Source organism: Diachasmimorpha longicaudata, chromosome 4 (assembly GCF_034640455.1).
Source record: "Diachasmimorpha longicaudata isolate KC_UGA_2023 chromosome 4, iyDiaLong2, whole genome shotgun sequence".
Classification (NCBI taxonomy): domain Eukaryota; kingdom Metazoa; phylum Arthropoda; class Insecta; order Hymenoptera; family Braconidae; genus Diachasmimorpha; species Diachasmimorpha longicaudata.
The window spans coordinates 4,677,525-4,701,018 of record NC_087228.1 but is presented as its reverse complement, the minus strand read 5'-3'; the positions used below and the strand labels follow the sequence as shown (position 1 = coordinate 4,701,018).

Sequence of the window (23,494 nt, the reverse complement as noted above, 5' to 3'; positions counted from 1 at the left end):
ATCCATTTTTCGTAACTGCAAAGTTCAAAACTTCCTATTAATTCTTCTGTGGGACCTCGGGGTCTGGCAATGGAGAATACAAATAATATTGAAAGAATCGATCCTTTAAACTCGTGATGATACCTAATTTCATGGTGATAAGACAGTATGAAAGTATAAGAGGCTTTCCAAAACTAGTCACTTTAGTATATATTTTTACAATCGAATGTAGTGTTGTTCATACCCAAAAGTTATTATCATTTACTTATATTTTGTTATCATCTTTACTATGCCAACGTACAGATAATCTATCGTGAAAAATATGTGTATGACAAGATATTAAATCAAACAATATTCAAGAAATTCCAAGTGGAAATAAAAAGTCGACTTAAAGATATTACTTATAATAAAAGATGTTGAACGTTTTGCCAACTGATTTTTTACGTTAAAATTGAATTTTCACGTTTCCATGGGTTCCACAACTCCATCTGCGATTGAAGCATTTCGTACTGTGTATTGCTGCTGCAACTTTTTGTAATGTTTTCTTTCCTGTAAAAAGTCAAAATAAAATTATTACCGTCAAAAAAATAATCTCAGAATGAGGTTCCTTTACAGAGGAAAAAAATTATATTTTGTCAGTCGTATTTACTTTGTCTTTGACTGATGGTTGAATTTTCTTAAAAGCTACATCGAAGTGTCTCTGGTGGACCTCAGCAATGGCCGAAGACGCTGTCATTGACTCTTTAAACGCCTGGATACTGGCTTCCTTAACGAGAGATCCCAAATCAGCTCCTGTGAATCCCTCGCAGGACTCGCTCTTTCCTATCGCCTCCAGGTCCACATCCTCGGCAAATTTGGGCTTTGTTCCATTCTGAAAATTTCGTAAAATTAACCATTAAGACGTGCGATTATAAAAATAATTAAAAATACTAAACTGTAATAATTGTAATAACTGGAACAATAACTTAAAATTTTTTTAAAGCCATTCACATTTTTAACGAGTGCTTTAGACGTTCCCCCGCAATTCCCAATGAAAAAATAATCTCTTGTAAAATGAAATAAATAATTTAACATCGGAAAAGAGTTCTTTTTTCAATAATCGTCAAAATTTTTGCAAAAAAAAATATTCTTGTTTTTTTTTCTTAGATTTACTGGCCAATTGGAAAGCATAACGTGATTATAAATCGCGAGGATAAACTATTGAAATAATTGTTTCATTAGAATAAAAAACAATTACTCGCCTATGGGAAAAATAAACGAAGAGTGATAATTGGATTTGACTACTATAAAATAATATCTTTGGTTGCAATGTGCAATTGTAGTTTGAGGTTATATATCAATTTTATAAAATAATTCCAACTGGGCCTTAACTTAAAAGAGAATTATTTTCATTATTTCCAAACTAAAGAATGCCTCACCTTCGTCAAAGCCTTGAGAATATCAACCCTGTCCTCTCCAGTGGGTAATCCAACATAAAGAATTTTGTCAAATCGTCCTGGTCTCATAACAGCAGGATCAATAATTTCCGGTCTGTTGGTGGCAGCCATCAGGTAAACATCCTTCCTCCCCTCAATGCCATCCATTTCCGTAAGAACCTGATTAACCACTCTCGAAGTTGCTGAATTATCCCCACTGGTCCTGACAGGGCACAGTGCATCAAGTTCATCAAAAAATATGACACAAGGTGCCGAGTCTCTCGCCCGGACAAAGCACTGTCTGACCGCCTTCTCGCTCTCTCCAACATACATGCTAAGCAATTCAGGTCCCTTCACTGAAATAAAATTGATTTCAGCCTCATTGGCAATAGCTTTGGCGAGAAGAGTCTTTCCACATCCAGGTGGTCCACATAAAAGCACCCCACTGGGTGTAGTCAGTCCAAAAGTTTCAAACTCCTTAGGATACTTGACAGGCGCCAGAATGGCCATCTGCAGCTCCTCTCTGATCTCCCTCAAGGAGCCAATGTCTTCCCAGGTGACATCAGGAACAGTGGCGAAGCCTTCCCTCTTCGAGGAGGGCTGAACAGTCTTAACAGCGACATCAAAATCTAAATTCATGATCTTGATATCAGCAATTTGCTCAGGTGTGAGGGCAACCTCGCTATGAAGTATCTTCAGAAGTCTGTCCAGTTCCTTATACTCCATCCTGACATCCTCTGTCTTTCCACTGTCTTCGTCCTTCGTACTCGCCTGCGGTGGATTCGTGTCCTCCTTAAGGTCTATCACCTCTGGTTCTTGAGCTTCTTCAGTCTGCTTGTCTTCGACAATCTCCATGGAGGTCTTATCAACATTCTCCACTTCCGTCTGATCTTTCTCCTCAGCAATAACTTCAGGCACCTTCTCGGCAGATTTATCCTCGTCCTGCTGCCCTTCTTTCTCTCCATTCTCCTCTCCTTCCTTCTCTTCAATCTTGTCTTCTACCTTATCTTCTGTCTTCTCTCCATCCTTCTCCACCATCTGCACCGCGTCCTTCTCCCCATTCTTCACTTCATCCTTCTCCTTCTGCTTCTCCTCCTTCCTCTCAGGCTGCTTGAGGACTCGATCAACAGCTGCAATTGCAGCTTCCCTGATGATTGACACAAGGTCAGCCCCCACACAACCTGGAGACACAGCAGCTATTTTTCCAAGATCAATTTCTGGTGTGAGTTTCAGCGTTGCTGAATGAACCATCAAGATATTCTCACGTGTCTTCTTATCAGGAATACCCAGGGCGATCTCCCTCTCAAAACGTCCAGCCCTTCTCAACGCTGGATCAAGCACCTCAGGACGATTGGTCGCCCCCAGAACAAGAACCTTGTCACCATTCTCTCTCGATCCCAAATCATCCAAACAAGCCAGCAGTTGGGTAACTATTCTCCTCTCCATCTCCTTCTGGGCATTAGCCCTGTGTGGCGCTAGGGTGTCTATCTCATCGAAGAACAGTACACAAGGTGCAAGTGCAAGTGCCTGATCAAATAGCTCCCGAATCTTGGATTCACTCTCCCCAGAGACACCGGCAATTAGCTCGGGAGGGGTAATCTTGAGGATTGGTACACTCAGTTCACCAGCAATAGCAGCAGCCAGAAGACTCTTACCACATCCTGGAGGTCCATGAAGCAGCAATCCTCTTGTTGGTGTCACTCCCAGTTGTCTGAATATCGCCGAGTGTTTCATGTGGATTAAAATACGACAGACTGTCTCCAGGACTTTGATGTTACCCCCAATGTCCTTGAATTTTGGTGACTTGGGGGATGCCGATGGCTTCCCAACCATGTCTTTTCTACGTTTGGCATTGGGTATCTCCTCCATTTTCTCTCTCATTCGTTTCTTAGGCAGTGGCTTCAGTGGCGGCAGCTCCGGAACCTTCTTCATTTGATCATTGATTTTAATCATGTCCTTCGACGCCTTGGAGATCGTGCACGAGTGAATCACATTTTTTGGTAATTTCAGCACATCAGCAGTGTGCTTCAGAGACAGTGGATTGTCCTCGTGATCGTCATCACTGCTGATGTCTATCAGCTCTTTGTCACTTGAATTACCATTATGATCGCCTACAACTCCTTTAGTATACATCTTCACAATCTCATTGTTTATTGAGCCATGATCGATGTCAGACTGTACCTCAACATCGTCAAGGTCTTCCTGTCTTGACATACTCTCTGTTATCTTGTCGTATGCACGTCTCACGATTTGCCTGAATGGTCCACGTTTTTTTGTTCTGTAATCACTGTACCTTTTTTGGAGATTATCAGCCATATCGTTTACATCGATGTATATCTGATCCTCGTTGTCGAAGAGGTACTTCTGGACACGTTCAAGAAGCACTTGCTCTCGTGACAGGTGACTCTGACGATCTTCCATACCTCGGGAAAATACACGTACGTCCTCACTGCTTGCACCCTGAATTGGAATTATATCGATTGATGAATTTAGTTTACGCATTTTTAGGTATTTGTCGTTCATTTTCGAGGGGTTAGCTGGGGGATGAAGTGCAGCTACACGGATAAACAGACTCAGGGGCCAGGAGGGGGACAGCCACGCGCGGAGGTGCCCCCGGCTATCGTTGGGGGAATTTGTGTCGTTGTGGTGATCTTTTTTTTGTAGTGTTTGGGGGAGAATTCTGGTGATTTGCCACCAGGGGCGCGGATCAGGGGTTGTTACTTACCTTGTGGCTATTTGCTGTTGTTGGAGGGAATCGTTATTTACAGGGGAATCGGAATATTGATGAGAATTATGGTGAAGACTAGCGGTTTCAGAAGGTTGTGTTCAGGTTTTTTGGAGTTCGTACCAATCGCAAGGTTATGGCGCAGCAAATATCCCTAGAGAGTTGATGGCGCTGGTGAGGTTTGTGAGGGAAGGACTACGTTGGTCAATGGTTTTTTTTTATTAGGGTCTGAATGAATTAAAAATTGTCAGAATTGATGAGAAGAGCAAAAATCTTTCAATTTTCTCAGGGCAAAAATTTTTTTTTCCTAATATATTTTTTGGATCTTTTGTATGATGAAGGGCTGGTGTAGGGGGGAGGGGGCTGGGAGATGTTTTGACTTCCGGCGGGTCAGAATGCGGGACTCGGTCAGCCATCGTTCTTTTCTTTCTGGTCATCATGGTACGTATGCTACTCGTGACATGAAGTCCTCGTTTTCTTGGATTAATGGGGTTGAGAGGTATTAATTATTTAGACTTCAGGTTTGAGGGGTTTTTGAGGGTTTAAGGGTAGTTTTTCTTTTCATGGTTTTTGGTGGTTTTTATTTTTATTTTTGGAAATTGTTTTTTTTCGATTGTCAGGGGAGCACATGGCTGGGAGTCATGACTGTGTTCGCAATTTCGGGAATAGAAGTCTTATACTCATGATCAATCGGGTTTTCGGTGGCATTTTCGATCGCGGTTTTGGATTTTATGGGATTTTGGGTTTTTTTAGGGGGTGAGTTAGTTGGGAGGGTTGCATTGTATTCGGGAGTGAGGTTAGAATTTTCACGGCGTTGGTAGTCTAGGTCGTAACGTGATTACGATGCTTCTTGGGCTGAAAAACGAGTACAGGAGATTTCCAGATTATTTGCGCATTTTTTTATTGTCTTATTCATGGTTTTTGTTTTTTACAGCCGTTCGAGAGGTTCGTGGAGTCCGGCCGCGTGGCCTACATCAGCGAGGGTCCATACCAGGGCAAACTAGCTGCCATCGTCGATATCATCGACCAAAACAGGGTAAGAAATTTATTCTTCATTTCTAACTACTGATCGAGAGATTTTTTTTAAACGTCGACACATTTTTCTTAAATCGATGAACTTCAATATCAACAGTGACACAAATGTGTCCAAAAATCAATCTGATACGAGGAAAACAAAACAAATGAAGAAGGTTTTCGTACGAGAACGATTTCCCCCATTTTTGTAAAATTTAGACAGCACCAATAAACCCCAAAAATTGAAAAAACAGTAGATTCAAGTATGATGAACCTTTGTTCTTGATAGGAATTGCCGGCTGACGTTTCTGATGCCACAAACATTATCTGAAGACCTTAATTTCCAAAATTCAGTTGAAATCGCCATGGAAACAAGACTTTAATGGACTCGATTTTATTATTTTCAGGTTCTCATTGATGGACCTGCATCAGGCATCCCCCGAGGGCAGATTAGATTGAGTCAGCTTCATCTGACGAAGTTCTGCATCAAATTCCCATACACTGGCTCCACGAGAGTTGTCAGGAAGGCATGGGAGAAAGCCAAGCTCGATGAGAAATGGAGCCAGACCATGTGGGCTCGTAAAGTTGAAGCCAAGAAGAAGGTAAATTCAACATTTTCACTGACTTAATACATTTCTAATTTCGGAAAACTTATTATTCATTTGTTCAATAAATTAACATTTTTTTCCTCTTTGATTTCATTTATTTTATTTGTTGAAAATAGAATCCTTATCTTTTACATAAATAGAGAGATAAAATAAACAAATGAATGAATAAATGAGGAATGAATGAACAAATAGGATCACAAAATTCCATTTTACTAATTTTTGAAAATAATTAATTTATACAATGATTTGCAGCAAAAAATTCAATAATGATTTCGTCTAATTATTTGATGCTTTTCTTACGTTTCAGCGAGCTGAGCTCAGCGATTTCGATCGTTTCAAGCTCAGGAAAGCTCGTCAAGTTCGCAACAAGATGCGAACAACCGCCTTTTTGACGCTGAAGAGGGCCATCAAAAAGAAGGCAAAGCCAGCCAAGGGTGTTGCCAAAACCACAAAGGAGGTGAAGACGAAAAAACCCGCAAAGAAGTAAAAAGTTAAATTTCGAATAAATGATCTTTGAAAAAAACACAATTTCGTCTAAATTTATTCCTACCCAACAATCCATTCATTTGGTTCAGGTGATTTATTCATTAAAAAAAGGAGAAATTATTTACGAAACAAGGGATATATTTGTGCCTTTATTTATGAATTCAACGTATTTGTTAACGGTTACATTATTTAATGATACAATAATTACATCATAAATTTGATCATCCAGCAAATTCTGGAATTATCAGCTACATATGACGAGAAAATTTGTTCGCAGGAAGATTAACGTAATTGACTCCAAGATATTCTAATTTTTTAACTAGAAAAGTATTAAATCTGAGTATTGGTTCACAAATTTACCAAAAAAAATAAAAGTGGAATTTTGTTTTTTGATTGAAAAATAAGTCGGTCGATGGGAATAGTTTTCCCTTCACGATTTGTTGCTGTGAGATGAACAATCTCAGAGTTCATCCTTCAGGAGCTGCTTGTCGTAGAGGAATTCACCCAGCGGGCCGTGATTGATCATCATCTTACCCAAGGTGGAGATCTTGCCGGCTAGGTCACGTTGGCCCTTATACTGCTCCTCAAGGAAGTCACCGGTGAGGTAATCCACGAGCTGAAGCAGAATAGCAGTGGAAAATTAATTTTATCGTTCCAAAAGAGGAGTACTTTTCTTTTGTAAATCTGTGGGGATTTGTTTCTCACGTGGTAATCGTTGAAGTCTGACGTCTTGGGTGTCTCGCAGGTCTTAATGATTTCGCGGATGCTGCTGGTGACTTTGGCTTCCAGGATCAGGGCATCGTTGAGTGCAGATACTGCACTTGACCAGTCTTCACGAGGAGGTTTCTAGATTAAGGAACAGAGAAATTTAATTTTTCGTAATACGACGCATGATTTTTTTTCAACTTTACAAAACATTGAAATCTAAAAACAAATTTTTTGAGCGAAGCCAGCAAGTAGTAATGGCTCTGCATCCATTTTATTTTCATTTTTTCCGTTTTTATTCTTATTATAAAAATTAATGTCCGGTTGGATGCACTAGACTGTCGGGAATAGATAGTTTTTGTTTTTCTATTTTATCTGCAACTTTCGTGCAGTCAAGCAGAGATGCACAAGCAAAATGAAAATATGCTGAAAAAAGGAAAAAAACTAAAAATAGAGACCCTGGGCTTTTTAATTTATATGTTAGGATAATTACAATAAACGCAAAGCCGGTAACGCCTGATTTGGCGGAGGATTAGGGAGAGCAGAAAGCTCTAAAAGTAAATGATTTCCTGAGGGGTTCATTGAGCATTATTTTAAAATATTGTTCCCTGAAAAATTATGAAATATTTTCAGAAATTTTTTAATGAGCCGAATCTTACCGTAAAATGTTTAGAACCCTGGAAATGAGAAAAATTTAATTGAGGGGGTGATCAACTGGCACTTCGCAATTCACCACCGCTCCCCTTCTCACGCAATAAAGTGACACTTGATAACCACCTCAATCAAATTTTTCTAATTTTCGCAGTTCTAGGCATTTTATCGTATTATTTAATATTTAAAATTTTTTATAAAAATTCATAGACCAATATTTTATAATTGGTCTTCGCGTGTTCATTACAGAACGATTTACATTCTGGAATTCCCCCCCCCCCCCGATGCGCTAAAGTGACAGCTGATTGCCATCTTATGAAAAGTTTTCTAATTCCCAAAGTTCTACGCATTATAGAGTAAAACTATTGATATTATAAAAGTGCTAAAAATAATGACTAATTTTTCAGAGAAGGATATTTAAAAATAATCCTCCTTGAACCCCTCAGGAAATCATTTATTTTAAAGCCCTCTCCTCTTCCCCTTCAGCGCCAAATCAGGCATTATCGGCTTAGCATTGTAATTATATACATTAGCATTGTACTTATTACAATTATCCTAACATATAAATGAAAAAGGCCGGGTTCCATATTTTTAGTTCTCTGCAGATAAAATCGACAAACAAATATTATCTATCCCAGATAGTCCAGGGTATGCAACTGGGCCTTAATGGGTAATTTAATCAATTAATTGAATTAAAAAAATCATTCTTGTAATTCCCCGCAAGAAATATCATTTGACATTTCCTTGTTGGAATTTATGTGTGCAATTGGATGGTCAATACGCCTTATCGACTCATTATCACGTGCGTTGCTATGTCGATCTTATTTACGAAAAAAATCAACGAGGAAAATTGGCAAGGGCAATCTGTCATTAACCAATCTAGTGCAACATTCGGCAACTCACCAGTGGGAATTTCAAGAGATTGGGGACGTTAGTGGTGAGCTGACCACGCATCAGCAAATACTCGATGATCTTGAAGGCGTGGTCACGCTCTTCACTTGCTGCTTCGAAGAAGAACTTACTGAAGCCCGGACGATTGACTGTATCTCTCGCGAAATGGGCACCCTGTGGATCATAACAATAAATGAATCAGTCTAAATAAATATCACGAAAGAAGAAACTCACAAGTAAACATGTGAAAACAAAATTGGAAAATTCCATTGCAATTCATCACCTTAATTTTGAATAAATTAAAGAAAATATAAAGAAGCAAAACCTACAGCAATTTTGTTGCTTAAGTCTCTTAAAATAAAAAGAGGAGAAAAGTTGAAGAAGAAAATTGTTCTGAGAAATGTCCTAACGAGAATAAATATGAGAAAAACGAAGTTTTGGGATTTTTCCACTAAGACATTCTCTATGACGAAGTCCTCTGGTGTGCCAAATTAATTTATATATTTTTCTTTTCATGTACCATTGCCAAGTACGTCATAGCAGCCTGAATTTCCGTTTGAATCTGATGCTCCATGATTTTAATACAAGGATCCACCATGTCCAGCCAGTCCGATGGTATATCAGCAGGCTTCAATGTACCTGTAATAAATCATTCAGAATTAATCAGCACATTTGAAAAATACCATATTTATTATCATCTCGTTAACCAATTGGATTTTTCAAAACTCCTATTCTTAAATTAAATATAATTAATTATAAAATAATTATCATTTCATTGTAAAATTAAAATGAAGGACAGAAAATCTGTGTTTCCGGTCTAATTAACCATTTGAATTTCAATGATTTCTTGTCAGACGTAAAAGAAGAGAAATTTTGAAATAAATTCCATCATTTATTTACTACAAAATTTTTTGAAATATTGAAAAACAGAAAAGGTTTAACGACCGTAGGATGAAGCCACTTTAATCCCAATAGACGTTTTAATTGAAATCAAGATTAACTTCAACTCCAGCTCTTGTCACGAGGCATTCAAGCGAATCCATTCAGTCAATAAAAAAAATATTTTCTTTTTCTCTCTCATTGCATGCCACAGATAATTCACTTCCTCCCATAACTCTTCAATAATTCCGCTATCCCACGAATCTGTGAATTATCTTCTTGCTCCAATTGGCTCAAATAATTGTCCCCCATTGAATGATATCTATTAAATTAATCCGAGAACATCAGTACTTCCCCATTGTGACTCAATGGGATACGTCCAACGATACAAATAGACCGAGTGATAAGGTCTTCCAGAGCAAGGACTTTGGAATTTGTATCAGAGAAAATTATTCACGCCCAGATCGTGATGACTCCTACATTTTTATGCACAATGTTATTATAACTTCGGTAACTGTAACTGTTGAGTTTTAGCAAATGTAATTGTGGAAATGGCTCTTATCATGCCACAATGCGTGTTTTCCTCTGATAGACAGTTGTTGTCTGCGTCATTAGTGATTCCCAGAGTCCATCAGGCGAAAACTGCACCCGATTAAATCACGAATTCCCCGGAGAATTACTTTCCCGGATGAACAAATATTTTTTCTTCTTCTATTTTGTTTTCTGTCTTGTTAAGGGTAAAATTAATTGTTTTTTTAAAGAATGCACTTTTTTATGGTATCATATAGTCTCACTTGACTGATTGCAATGCGTGTGGACAACTAAAACATAACTATTTATTTTTAATTGTTTCTATTCTTGATTATATAAATTTGTAAAGAAAGTCATCGTTTGCAGCTACTGTTTTAAACTATTCATCATAATAATTTAAACAAAAACTGTCGAGTAAACATTTCAGTCAAAGACTGTTCTATACTCAATCCCAAGAGACATTTTACCATTTAATTAATACTATTTAACGTTGTAGAGGAGAAAGAAAGATTTAAAGTTTATGAACAAGATCTAACTAATGAATTAATAAAATATTTCTAATTGTTCAATAGCAGTTATACTGTTGGCAAAAAAAATCTCAACAATTTGTAAAACTTATTGGAGGAAATTCTCGGTGATTGAAAACCACTGAAAGTGGCAAATACATGGGGAGTGGTAATTAATCGGTGATTAACGCCACCATTCGCTAGTTATTTCTATTCCATATTTTTGTTTAAGTTCATGGAGTACAGAAAATGAACAAATTAATGAAAAAAATTCCTGATAAATTCCCCCAATTACTCCTCACGATTGACCGCAATCAAAAGTTAGATCTCATTGATATCTAATCTCCCATCGCTACGTGTAAAGCGACAGGTAGAATTTAATCAATTAATTGTCCCTAAAAAAACCTTCGATATTGTACTCTCCATGCGCGTTATAATTTTCAATAAATTCTGTTATCAAAACCGATAATGCCAATAGCCAACCGATGGAATGTGGAGTCTGGACGAGATATCCTTGAGAATTTTCATTGTGAAAAGAACGTAAATAAGCGATAAACTATTGCCTCTCGTAGAAGAAATGCAGGATAAAGCTAGTGTAAAGTTCTCAGAATAATTACGCCGTTGATTCGTATCATAACAAGTGGTCACCAGACAAAGACGAGATGTTAGATAACAAATCATCTCGTCAGTCATAACCTAAAACAGAGTTATCTGAATCATTTCCTGTGCGGTTTTTTGCAATTGACAAAAAAATGAACACATTGAGATTACTTATGCATTCGATGACGCTAAATGACCTATGACCCTTCGTTGCCATTGCTGATAACAAAGACAATGATGCAATCGTATTCTGAAAGCTTTCGAACAATCTACTGTGGACCGAATCATCTAGAATTCGATTTTACATGGGAAAAAAAATGTATAAAAATGTTTGTGGAGAGTAGTTTTCCAAAAATGATAGAAAATAATTTTCTGAGTCGATTCTAACCTCAAAATCATTGATTTCCAAGACAAATGGAAACTTGAAAACTATTTTCCGCTGTTAGATGAATAGTTTGGATCATAGTCAGGATTGAGATTATTAAAATTAAAGAGAATGAAGGGACTTACACTTCAGGCCATCTCCAACGGCGGCCGAAGCACACAGCAATCCGCAAAAAAAGGCCCCTAGAAGCTTCATGACTGTGATAATTGATCAGTTGGATCTCCAGTGAAGATCAAAGAATTCGTAAAATGTAAAAAAAATATTTCAAGATCTCCCAAACGCCTTCCAAAGAACCTTTATACACACTGGTATAGAAGGTCGTCGTCTCTCAACCGTTAATCAACAAATATTTCAATGAGCGAGGGGTTTTGACTACTCAGCCATAGGCCACACGAAAAAAAAAATAAATGTTGTGTACTCGCAAAACGAACGCACACTAGAGCATGATAAAACCGTCTTGACAGAATGAAACTGGTGGGATTTTTGTAGAAATTTCCGTCGCACTTTCGTGAATGCGCATGCGCTGATGAATCAGCTGGATAGAGACGTATTTTGTGAACAGGTCAAATTCTTATTCAGTGCTGTAAAGCGTCGAAGCGAGAGTATTCACGCTATTACTGCAGCGAATTTATTCTTTGTGAGTATCTCGATTTATTTGTCGATTTATAAATAAATTATTAGCATTTTTTTGGGATCTGAAATTATTTTTTTACGATACACCGGAATTATTCGGTCATCGCTTGGGGGATTTTCTACGATTTCGGAGCTGTGGGGACTTTTCTTTGAATAATTACTGCGCCATTTATCGATAGTTGCACACTTTGTGCTGATGACACGCAATTTATTCCGCGAATAAGATAATAATCATTATTATAAGCTCGAACTGGGGTGTAAGACGTCTTCGAAGAAATTTTATTATTATTGAGGGGGAGGGCCCGAAAGTTATCTCGAATTTTATCTACTGGAATTATCTGGCCGTAAGATTTTTTTATCCTTCGATTTTGCGATTTCGTAAAATCAGTTTCAGATTAAAATTCATTTCTTCGTTGATTCCCAAACTTTGTTTCCAGCGTTGGTAATTTATTAATCTTATTGCTATTATTTTCTTACTCTGTCGTCGGTTTTATTTAATTTCCTAAAATTAATTTTATAGTTTCATATTTTTATTTTAGTTTTATGATTATTTTTTCCTCTAATTTCATTATATTGGGAATTGTTTATTATGTGGAGATTGATTAATATTTAATTGAATTGATATTTATTAGATAAATAGTCCATTAACTTCACTCATTCATCGTCTGCTTGATGCGTATTTTTTTCAGAAATCATCATGTTGAAATTAGGAGTATTACTTGGAGCTTTTCTGGTGTTCTCTCAGGCGTCGGCAGAGTTTTGTTACAACGATGTTGAAGGTGCTTGCAGTACCAGACCGAGCACAATTGGTGATTACTTATCGCCGTCAAATTGCTTGCTTCTCCTCTTATTCGCTTTCACGCATTTTTCACCAGGAATTTTATGAAGGTCCTAATTGGCGATTTTTTTTTACACAGATGGTCCGCTGCTCACCAACTGCAATGCAAAATACGGATCATTTGAGGTTCTGCAACCTGAACTTCAGTCTTATGTCAGTGCTTACATTGAGACGAGTTTTGAATACTTGTTGATGTCCACTCATTTCGGAAATTACGAGGCCAATCGTGAAGGGTTCAAGGGACTGTACAGAAAATTGTCTGATAAAAATTGGAACAAGGCCATTGATATAATCAAGTACATTACGAAGAGGGGAGGAAGAATGAACTTTAATCAAATGCCTCGTTTGAAGAGAAACGTAAGAATTGAAAATTATTTTTCAGTTTACAATATGGAAACTGAACAGAATGACCAAGTCATCTTTTATTGTAAATAGCTCGTGATTAGCAGAGTGAAATTCAATGATTCTTCTGTCACGTTGAGCTTGTTTTTTTATCTTGAAGATGAGCCCAGATTTATCTAAATTGCATCATTTTGTGGGAAGATATTGAAGATTAAGAAAAATTACTTTGCCTTCGCCTCTCTCAACTTCTTTTCGACGTTGACATGTTAAAGGCATTTCTATATTAACATTAACAATTACATATCTCAAGAATTTGTTTCAGAGTTGTAGAGTTATTCTGAAAATATTGAAATATTGAAAATATTGTTCCGCATTGAAATAATGAAACTAAATAATGATAATTCATCTGAAATACGTGAATAATGTCTTTTGCAAATTTTCCACAGACGAAAGAGCGTATTATCGAGTTAAACGAACTCAACAGCTTGGCGAAAGCTCTGGACACTGAGAAACAGCTTGCGGACGAAGCCTTCTATATCCACAATCTCTCTCAGCAACAAAATAAGCTGGACGCATCGGTTGCTCATTACCTGGAAGAGGAATTCATCGAGGAACAAGCTGAGAGTGTGAGAAAGCTTTCTGGGCACACCAACGACCTCAAGCATCTCCTTGGGGATCGTGATGCCTCAGTATCTATCTATCTCTTCGATGAATACATCAAGTCAACCTTGTAATTTCATTGTTAATGTTCAACCAAACGAACAATACTATTCAATTTTCTTATGTGAGATTCCTCTATCAATTGCGATCAACTTTTGTTTATTATTATTATGATTAAACAAACATACAATTCTGTGTAGGATTATATTTGATGTAATTATTGTTTTATTTGATTTATGAATAAAAAAATGAGTATCTTGTAATTTTTTATTTTTTTGTTGTTGAAAAATCCCATTATTCAACTCAAATAATTACTGGAATTTGATTGGCCTTCCACGTTCTAATTTCTGATCCTTGTGACGTCTTTTTGATCACTTTTTTATCATTTTTTTAGATTTTTTTTCATTATTTTTTCCAAATTTCTAAAACAACAAACTGATAACTTTTTTTTTCTTGTTGAAAAAATTGATTTATATTGATTTTGGGAAGTCACTGGGAAGGTTTTTAACTACTCTGGACGTATTTGGGTTCATCTCCCCGAGATTCCTCTGGAGAGATTTTCAAAATACTTAGAAACGATAACAAATTAACTGGACTTCGATTTGAGTCTTTGAGAATCTCCGGCGTGTGAGAGCTAGCAGAATTTTTATAAAGACTTCTTTCAGACCCCCAAAGCTTCAAGCGTACAAAGAGAGTCTCATCAGAAGCTCTGTATCTGTTTTATATCCCGGAATACTAACAAGGTATTTAGATACCAATGGAAATTCCACTTCGATGACATTACGATTCCAATGTTTCTGTTCCATCGAACCTTGTGGATATAATGGAATTTCTTTGAGGTTAGTGATGCAGGAAAAAATTGCTGTCTCTGTTTAATCCCGAGATATTATTGAATGGCTCAAATACAATAAATTTCATTCTTTTTTTAAGGAATTCAAACTCTTACTTTGCTTCTCAGAGAATCCTGACATCTTGACCTCTGTTAAGGGTCATTTTGTAGACGAGTCACGAGACCAAATTAAATAAAAAAACATCTCAATTAATGGATAGAGACGAAGTTACATTGTCATTGTAAACGACAACAACAAAGTAAAAAGTCCAACAGTAGCAATATTATTAATTTGCAGGGTTCAGAGTTTATGGAAGACCTTAAAACCCACGAACGATACTCCCATTTTATCTGTAAAAACGCGTAGCCGAGGGTTCAGGTAGAACCCTTTGTGAACCTTTTTTATCTCCTCATCACCCCATCGACTACGTTAATGGCTGACTGGGATTGATGACATTGAAAAATGAATTGACTCCATTCTGGGCTCGAGTTTTAGTCGAATATTTTTGGGGAGAAGAGACGTACATCAAAAATGTTTGCAATTCCACTCGTCACCTCTCACTCTGCTGCACAAAAATGTCCTCCAGAGAATGCCACCATTTTCCCTGCATTTGGAAAACAATTCAGGGACAAAGCTTCATTAGTGTTTCCTCTCCCCAGTGGACTGTTCCATCACCAGGATTGTAGATGAAACCAAAAAACTCCAACGTTCTCCACGAACACCCGTATAAAACAACAATCCATTGTTGAATTCTGAAAGAAAATGGCGCCCCATTGCTGCCATAAAAATGAGTCAAAACTCATCCTGCGCGTGTTGGGTTGTCGCGTAGACCGCTACTTACCATATAGGGTCCCTATGACCACCATATTATTACTAGATCTAGCGTCTGGCGTTCAAATATTGTATTCAATAATTTAAACTCTCGAGAAAAGGTTCAGGCCGTTTGTAATATTTTTAAACACTTTTGAAGATGAAAAAACAAAGCCTTTTGAAATTGTCAGTTTCAGAAACTTGTGAGCGGATACAAGTAATAAATCTTGTAATTTATTGACGTAGCTCAAGCCTCCCAAATAAAACATTCTTTGTATAATTTTTTGTTATAGAGTTTCCAAGTGTAATTTGAGTCCCACATCGAACCGTTCAAGTCATAAAACCTTTTCTCGGAGACAGTCTAATTTCGCCGAGAGAAATTCTAGTATTTTCTCTCTCTCTTTAAAGTCCATATGTGAGGCCCCTTTGTTAGAATAATGTAGCCCCGGAGTCAAAGCTAAGTAAGCCCAGAGGATCGTGGGGGTGTAGAGCCAACCCCCTAACTGAGCTCAAGGCCACGATTGGTCCCCTACTCCTTATTGAGAAACAGGGCCCTTCGTCCTGATACTTAGGATAAATATTGGAGGAATATTGTAAGAGCAGATCGATTTTAGACGTGGAAACGTGCAGTCTAAGTCTACAACCTAATAATAAACGTTTCATTATTATAATCCCATACATTGGTGTTTGTATTCATTTAATCAATTCAAAAATCCCGCACTTGTGGAGCAGAGTGGTTTTGCACTCCACGGGCATCGGACCTGCCACCTGGAAACCAGCAAACCAGACGGGAACGCAACATATTTTGGTGACAGCGGTGGGATATTAATAAAACAAATAAAACAATATAAAATTCAAAAGTGATAGTGCCGGCTCACAAGTGTGTGGTTCGAAATAAAAACTGAAAAAAATTACAATATTAGACAACTGCAATAGTTAAAGTGATGTTAGTGATCTGAACTGGTGATTAATTGAGCGGGAGTTGAAAAATAAACCTTTTTGAAAGTCGTTGGCGAATTTCCACTCATTTAATATGTTTAAAATTAAAATTCGGGTACACTGAAGGACGTCGCCTTGGCTACCGCCTCTTTTAGTGGACTTAACTCAACGTCATCCACAATTATCAAGATAATCATTATCACGCATCTCTCTATCTTGGGTTTTTTGAGTACGGTTTTCCCCAAGAACGTCGGGCAAATGCCAGAGAGGGTGGTTTCAATGACCGTACATTGTCATTGCCATTGAAATCACACGCATCAAAGAGGCTAAAATCATAATCCACGAAAATCAATTGACAACTATCGATAATTACCATCATCAAAAGAATTAATTCTACCGAACGAGGGGAGACTGCAGCAGCCGACGGGTGCCCGGGCGGTGAACGCCGGCACAATTGCAATCATCAACACGGGGACGACATCATCAACATCTCCAGGCGGTGAACACCGACGGCCAATGGATCGGAGCAACTTGTGATTTCATCAAAATAAAGACACTAAGTGAATTAATAAAAGAAAAATATAGAAGTCATCAGGACGTAAGTCTTTTCATTTTTTATATATAAAATGTCGCACAGGGATCTAGATGTACAGCTGAGTGCTAGTGGTCAATTCCAGGTAGAAATCTATGATTTTGTTCCTCCTCAGTCAAGTTTTGCGCCTCCTCAACTTCGACAAATTCAGCCCACAAACGGTCAGACCGATGAAATAACACGATATAACCCTCTAATGACCTTCCAAAATGCGACACATTCTTCATCTCAGAGTGATTCACCGCGTATCTCTCATTCCCCCAGCGATAATTTATTCATTAATGCTGTTGAAATGGAGTCACCGTCTCACACTCAGTCATATTTGCCTTTGAAATTAGCCAGTGATATGATTCCTCGTTTCGATGGAAAAGCCGCGGAGCTAACCAATTTTTTGCAACAATGTAAAATCGCGAATTCACGCGTGAAACCAACCGATTGTATTAATTTATTAGCTCTAATTTGCAGCAAGATCGAAGGGCACGCTAAACGACTTATTGCAAATCAAGACGAACCTCGGACTCTTGTTGAACTGATCGGATTATTGAAGAGGGCATTCATTCGGGTTTTTGACATCGACCTAGTTAATGACGAATTACGCAGTTTAGCTCAAAATGAAAAAGAAAGCATCGAAATTTTTGGAGCTCGAGTTTTGGAAGTTCTCGTTCGCGGTCGTGAGGCAGCCAACGAAAAATATGATAATGTTCAGATCGTTGGGATAATTACACTCCTCAACAACTCTGCAATGACATGCTTCACTCGAGGATTACGCGATCCATTGATGAGTACTCTTTTGGCAAAAGAAAAACCATCTTCCTTGCAAAATGCAATCGATATTGCGACTAGAATCGAGGTAGAGAACGCCGAACGTACCCGTCATTTGCAAATGTCCTCTTCGAAGCCAATTACTGCTCACGCAAGGGTCCATAGTGCAAATTACTCGCATCAGAATGATGGTCAACGCCAACCCCGACGCGACGGTTATCGTAACTCAGGGCGAGATTACGCACGTAGACGCGATTACAGATGCGACGGGCACGAACGTGAACGTGAACGTGAAAAACGTTATCAATTCGACAGACGACCCAACAATCGCACTAACAATTATTCGGGAAATCGTAGAGATTATTCTAATAATCACTCTCAGTATCAGAAGAAAGAGGAAAATCGGGGATGTCGCGGTAATAATGACCAGCATTTAAACTCAAAGGGGGCTCCGCCGGCCATCAACGCGCGGAGCGAAGTATTAATTGCGCGCGCAGAGCCCACAGGGTCTGTTACAACAGCGAGAGTGACGGGGCTGGAAAACTCCCAATAATCCCTTTGAACGACGTGTTATTTATAAAAAATGATTCTCAATTTTTAATCGATACCGGGTCACAATTGAATTTAATAAAAAAACAGGCTTTACAGTCCGACGCGTTCTTTGATGAAAAAACTAAATTTTGGGTCACTGGAATAGGATCTGGCATGGTATCTACTCTCGGTGAAATCACTATTCCAGTAGGAAAAATAGACATTAAATTCCAAGTCGTGACTGATACTTTCCCAGTTAAGGCTGACGGTATTTTGGGTATCAAATTTCTCGTGCAACAAGAGGCAGTATTACACTTCAGAAATAAATGCCCGAGTAGTTTATGTCTGAGTGATAGAGAATTTCTATTCGACTCTCATATTAGCCTAGAACTTCCGCCTCGTACGAAAAAATTAATTAATTTACTTATCAAAAACCCGGATAAAAAATCCGGTTACATTCGTAAAATAAATGCCGGTCCTGGGGTTTATTTGGGTGAGGTTCTGGCTCAGCATGAGAATGGAGTGGCAAAGATCTTCGCCATAAACTCCACTACTAGCCACATTACTCTCACTCTCCCCCCCGTTGAACTTGAGGATTTTGGTACAGTGCCCTCAACCCCTGAAAAAACTCGTGTCAACGACCCTATGAGGAAAAATCCTCAGGAAGTGGCACAAAGAATTGTCCAATTGACAAAATTGTTAAAATTGTCTCACTTGAATGAATCAGAAAATGCAAGTGTCCTCGCGACGCTCACTCAATTCCCTTATCAATTTTATCTCCCTGGAGATAAATTAGGCTCTACGACCGCCGCAAAGCATACACTATTTACGACTGATGAAATCCCGATTAATACTAAACAGTATCGTTTCCCAGCTGTCCACAAAGAGGAAATCAAAAAACAAGTCGGAAGTCTTATAGAGAATAAAATAATCTCGCCATCAACATCCCCATATAACTCTCCCTTATGGATCGTCCCAAAAAAATCTGACTCGTCAGGAAAACCGCGATGGCGGATGGTGATCGATTATAGGGCTCTTAACGAAAAAACGATCAGTGATGCTTATCCCCTACCCAATATTACCGATATATTGGATCAACTCGGTGGTGCTAAATATTTTAGCACTCTCGATTTAGCTTCGGGTTTTCACCAAATCCCAATGGACGAAAAATCTAAACATAAAACTGCGTTTTCCACCCCCTTCGGTTTTTTTGAGTTTAATAAAATGCCTTTTGGCCTCAAAAATGCTCCAGCTACGTTTCAACGTATGATGGATATGGTTTTATCCGGACTCCAGGGGGTAGAACTCTTCGTTTACATGGATGACATTGTCATCTATGCCAGTTCACTTGAGGAACACGCGAGGAAATTAAAAAATCTATTGGCACGGTTACGAGATGCAGGTTTAACTCTTCAACCTGACAAGTGTCATTTCCTCCGTCGTGAACTAATTTATCTGGGTCATCAAATTACGGATAAGGGTGTGAAACCTGATCCAGGGAAAATTCACGCCGTAAAGAATTTCCCAGTCCCCAAAACAAGAAAAAATGTGAAACAGTTTCTTGGTCTCATTGGATACTACAGGCGTTTCATTAAAAATATGGCAAAATTAGCCAAACCTCTCACTCGTTTATTGAAAAAGGATAACGCTTTCCTTTGGGACAATTCAGCACAGAAAGCTTTCGAGATATTGCGCGATATTCTTTGCTCGGAACCCCTTTTACAATTTCCCAAGTTTTCAAAACCCTTTCTAGTGACAACTGATGCCTCTAATTATGCAGTCGGGGCTGTATTGAGTCAAGGGCCCATCGGTAAAGATCTTCCTATCGCCTATGCTTCCCGGACATTGAAGGATACCGAAGTAAATTATTCAACCACGGAAAAAGAGCTCCTGGCCATAATATTCGGCGTTGAACATTTTCGGCCTTATTTATATGGCCACCAGTTCACCCTCATTACCGATCACCGTCCATTAGTATGGTTACATAACGCCAAAGATCCGACATCGAAATTAATGCGTTGGCGTATCCGTCTGAATGAGTTTGATTATACTATCGTATACAAGCCGGGAAAAATTAATTCCAACGCGGACGCTCTTTCCCGAAATCCCACTAATTCCTATGACGAACCAACGACTGAAACACATACATACTTGACAGAAGAAAGTACAGACGGAACCCTACATCCCAGGGATTTGGAAGAGATGCTCGACTGCGCAGACGAGTCATTGCTTCTAGATGTCAATGAGGATCGGGATGAACAAGTAGATAAAAACTTTTTTCACACCGAAGAACTAATAGGCGCTGTGTTCCTGGCGCGCGGGATCATGGTGCCTCCTGAGGTCGTAAACATAATTACTAATGACGCATTAACATCTGATAAAGGACATAATTCCGACAAACAAGAGAAAACCCGTGAATCTGGTTCCGATACGGGGCTTGTCTCTTTCTCGTGTCTCGAGTCATCGTGTCCATCAGTATCTAGTCCACCCTGGTCCGATAGTCTGTCGACTATCGGTGTTGTCTACGGACCGCCGCTTCAGACCCCGGCCAGAGGTGCGAAACGTGGAATGTCTACCGAGCATACCGACCTGATACCTGACCAGTATCCCAGGAAGAGGACTGCGGGCCCAGGCGGATGTCTCGTCCACCAACGAGGGAATAGTGATGATATGCATGGGGGGGCAATCGAAGGCAGATTCATGGGATTGACCTCAGTAGATTGTTGTAACATAGAATCTAGTATTATTCAAACAAATGCAGACATTTATAATACAATTGCTCCAAAACCATTTCCAACTATGCTCCACACCAAAGACCACTTATATACACGTAGAGATCACCTCATCCATTTCATCCCCCTTGACCTTAGAGTGACCTCAGAAATAGGACTTGAACTATTAAATAGGAATTTATTTTCTATCGATAAATTGAAGGACGTATCGATAACATTGGGTCAGGCAATGACTTATCGAACCGACAGAAACCATTTCATATTTCATCTCGTAATTCGCGAGACTTCTACTTCAAAAACAAATCTGATCACTCTCGAGACCGCTTTCAAATCATTAAAACATTTGATGGATTCTCAGGACGTCAAAACTTTCAGTATCGCCGCGAATGATACAGGATTAGATTCATTTAAATGGCCAGAGGTGGGGAGTCTTCTCAAAAATATATTCAATAACTCAGCATATATAATTACAGTTTGTACAGGTGAAATAGAAACACCACCGGTAGCCGAGAGAGAAAAAATTATACGTGAATACCACGAGTCAGTTTCGGGTGGACATCAAGGTGTTCACAAATTATATCATAGCATTCGTGAGCATTTCTATTGGGCATCGATGCGTAAACAAATTGCCGATTTTGTTCGCACATGTGACAGCTGTCAAAGGAATAAAATTCTCGCCCGTGAAACCAAACAACCGATGCGCATTACAGACACTCCCAAACGAGCTTTCGATAAAATTCAAATTGACATTGTAGGGCCTCTACCCATAACTGCAAAAAATAATCGTTATCTTCTAACAATTCAGGATAATCTCACCAAGTACTCCGATGCAATTCCTCTTTCCTCTATCGATTCCATTAGTGTCGCGTTAGCCCTCGCTGAACAATTCATAAGCCGTTTCGGTTGTCCTCGGGTAATTCACACCGATCAAGGCAGCAATTTTGTTAGTCAACTAATGAAGAATTTTTGCAAAATATTTAAAATCCAAAAAATAAATTCTACTGCATTCCATCCAGAGTCTCTTGGTTCTCTAGAGCGTGCACATCGGGTGTTTGTGGAATACCTCAAACATTATTGTACTAAAACTGATTGGGACGAATGGATTCGGTTCGGCATGTTCGCGTATAACACTTCAGTACATGAAGCTACAGGTTTCACTCCTCACGAACTCGTTTTCGGTGTCAAAGCCATCATACCTTCCGAATTTGCCAGAGAACAAATTCCTCAAACGTACGTGCAATATCTTGACGACCTTTTCACTAAGATTACCACCACTCAGGCTACTGCGGCATTCAACTTGGAAAGGGCCAAAGAAAAGAGTAAAATATATTATGACAAAAATGTTAATCCAAGAGAATTTCATGTAGGAGATCAGGTATATTTACGCAAAGAACCAAAAACTTCGAAGTTCGACTATAGTTGGATGGGACCATACGAAATAATTCGAATGCATGGAAAATTGAATGCAGAACTAGCTATTGATAAAGTTAAGAGAAAAATAGTTCATACGAATAAATTAAAGTTAGCATTTATAAGACCAGTAGACAACGATGAGAATCAAATAACTAATTAAGAAATAGATAAGCTATATTCTATAAGTCATTGTATGAATCGCCTAATTCTGATAATAACAGGAGATAATCATGTCAAAAAGCTGTTTATTAAACACCTTTTTATATAAGGGGGAAGGTGTCGCGTAGACCGCTACTTACCATATAGGGTCCCTATGACCACCATATTATTACTAGATCTAGCGTCTGGCGTTCAAATATTGTATTCAATAATTTAAACTCTCGAGAAAAGGTTCAGGCCGTTTGTAATATTTTTAAACACTTTTGAAGATGAAAAAACAAAGCCTTTTGAAATTGTCAGTTTCAGAAACTTGTGAGCGGATACAAGTAATAAATCTTGTAATTTATTGACGTAGCTCAAGCCTCCCAAATAAAACATTCTTTGTATAATTTTTTGTTATAGAGTTTCCAAGTGTAATTTGAGTCCCACATCGAACCGTTCAAGTCATAAAACCTTTTCTCGGAGACAGTCTAATTTCGCCGAGAGAAATTCTAGTATTTTCTCTCTCTCTTTAAAGTCCATATGTGAGGCCCCTTTGTTAGAATAATGTAGCCCCGGAGTCAAAGCTAAGTAAGCCCAGAGGATCGTGGGGGTGTAGAGCCAACCCCCTAACTGAGCTCAAGGCCACGATTGGTCCCCTACTCCTTATTGAGAAACAGGGCCCTTCGTCCTGATACTTAGGATAAATATTGGAGGAATATTGTAAGAGCAGATCGATTTTAGACGTGGAAACGTGCAGTCTAAGTCTACAACCTAATAATAAACGTTTCATTATTATAATCCCATACATTGGTGTTTGTATTCATTTAATCAATTCAAAAATCCCGCACTTGTGGAGCAGAGTGGTTTTGCACTCCACGGGCATCGGACCTGCCACC

General features: G+C 38.6%; 4 protein-coding genes across 7 annotated transcripts; 2 read left to right on the top strand and 2 right to left on the bottom strand.

Moving 5' to 3' along the window:
* Positions 1 to 230: 230 nt before the first annotated feature.
* LOC135161314 (nuclear valosin-containing protein-like) lies at positions 231 to 4,275 on the bottom strand. Of its 2 annotated transcripts, XM_064118773.1 has the most exons (4): positions 4,120 to 4,275; positions 1,398 to 3,854; positions 629 to 850; positions 231 to 528 (listed from the first exon to the last, which is right to left on the bottom strand). In XM_064118773.1, the coding sequence occupies exons 2-4, from the start codon at positions 3,813 to 3,815 to the stop codon at positions 439 to 441; spliced, it is 2,730 nt and encodes a 909-aa protein (XP_063974843.1). In that variant the 5' UTR covers positions 3,816 to 3,854; positions 4,120 to 4,275; the 3' UTR covers positions 231 to 438. The 2 variants fall into 2 exon arrangements, with proteins under 2 accessions (XP_063974843.1, XP_063974842.1); XM_064118772.1 differs by lacking the exon at positions 4,120 to 4,275 and having other exon boundaries at positions 1,398 to 4,014.
* A 242-nt stretch (positions 4,276 to 4,517) lies between these two features.
* Positions 4,518 to 6,269, top strand: LOC135161329 (large ribosomal subunit protein eL14). The gene is made up of 4 exons (XM_064118808.1): positions 4,518 to 4,560; positions 5,054 to 5,155; positions 5,541 to 5,735; positions 6,049 to 6,269. Exons 1-4 carry the CDS (start codon positions 4,558 to 4,560, stop codon positions 6,226 to 6,228), a joined length of 480 nt encoding a protein of 159 aa, XP_063974878.1. The 5' UTR covers positions 4,518 to 4,557; the 3' UTR covers positions 6,229 to 6,269.
* A 94-nt stretch (positions 6,270 to 6,363) lies between these two features.
* Positions 6,364 to 11,781, bottom strand: LOC135161328 (ferritin heavy chain). The gene is made up of 5 exons (XM_064118807.1): positions 11,501 to 11,781; positions 8,995 to 9,113; positions 8,487 to 8,648; positions 6,933 to 7,073; positions 6,364 to 6,843 (listed from the first exon to the last, which is right to left on the bottom strand). Exons 1-5 carry the CDS (start codon positions 11,568 to 11,570, stop codon positions 6,688 to 6,690), a joined length of 648 nt encoding a protein of 215 aa, XP_063974877.1. The 5' UTR covers positions 11,571 to 11,781; the 3' UTR covers positions 6,364 to 6,687.
* A 90-nt stretch (positions 11,782 to 11,871) lies between these two features.
* On the top strand, positions 11,872 to 14,111 carry LOC135161327 (ferritin light chain). Of its 3 annotated transcripts, none has more exons than XM_064118806.1 (4): positions 11,872 to 12,012; positions 12,698 to 12,787; positions 12,926 to 13,203; positions 13,635 to 14,111. In XM_064118806.1, exons 2-4 carry the CDS (start codon positions 12,706 to 12,708, stop codon positions 13,920 to 13,922), a joined length of 648 nt encoding a protein of 215 aa, XP_063974876.1. In that variant the 5' UTR covers positions 11,872 to 12,012; positions 12,698 to 12,705; the 3' UTR covers positions 13,923 to 14,111. The 3 variants fall into 3 exon arrangements, with proteins under 3 accessions (XP_063974876.1, XP_063974874.1, XP_063974875.1); XM_064118804.1 differs by having other exon boundaries at positions 12,698 to 12,817; XM_064118805.1 differs by lacking the exon at positions 11,872 to 12,012 and adding an exon at positions 12,334 to 12,352 and having other exon boundaries at positions 12,698 to 12,817.
* Positions 14,112 to 23,494: the final 9,383 nt, after the last annotated feature.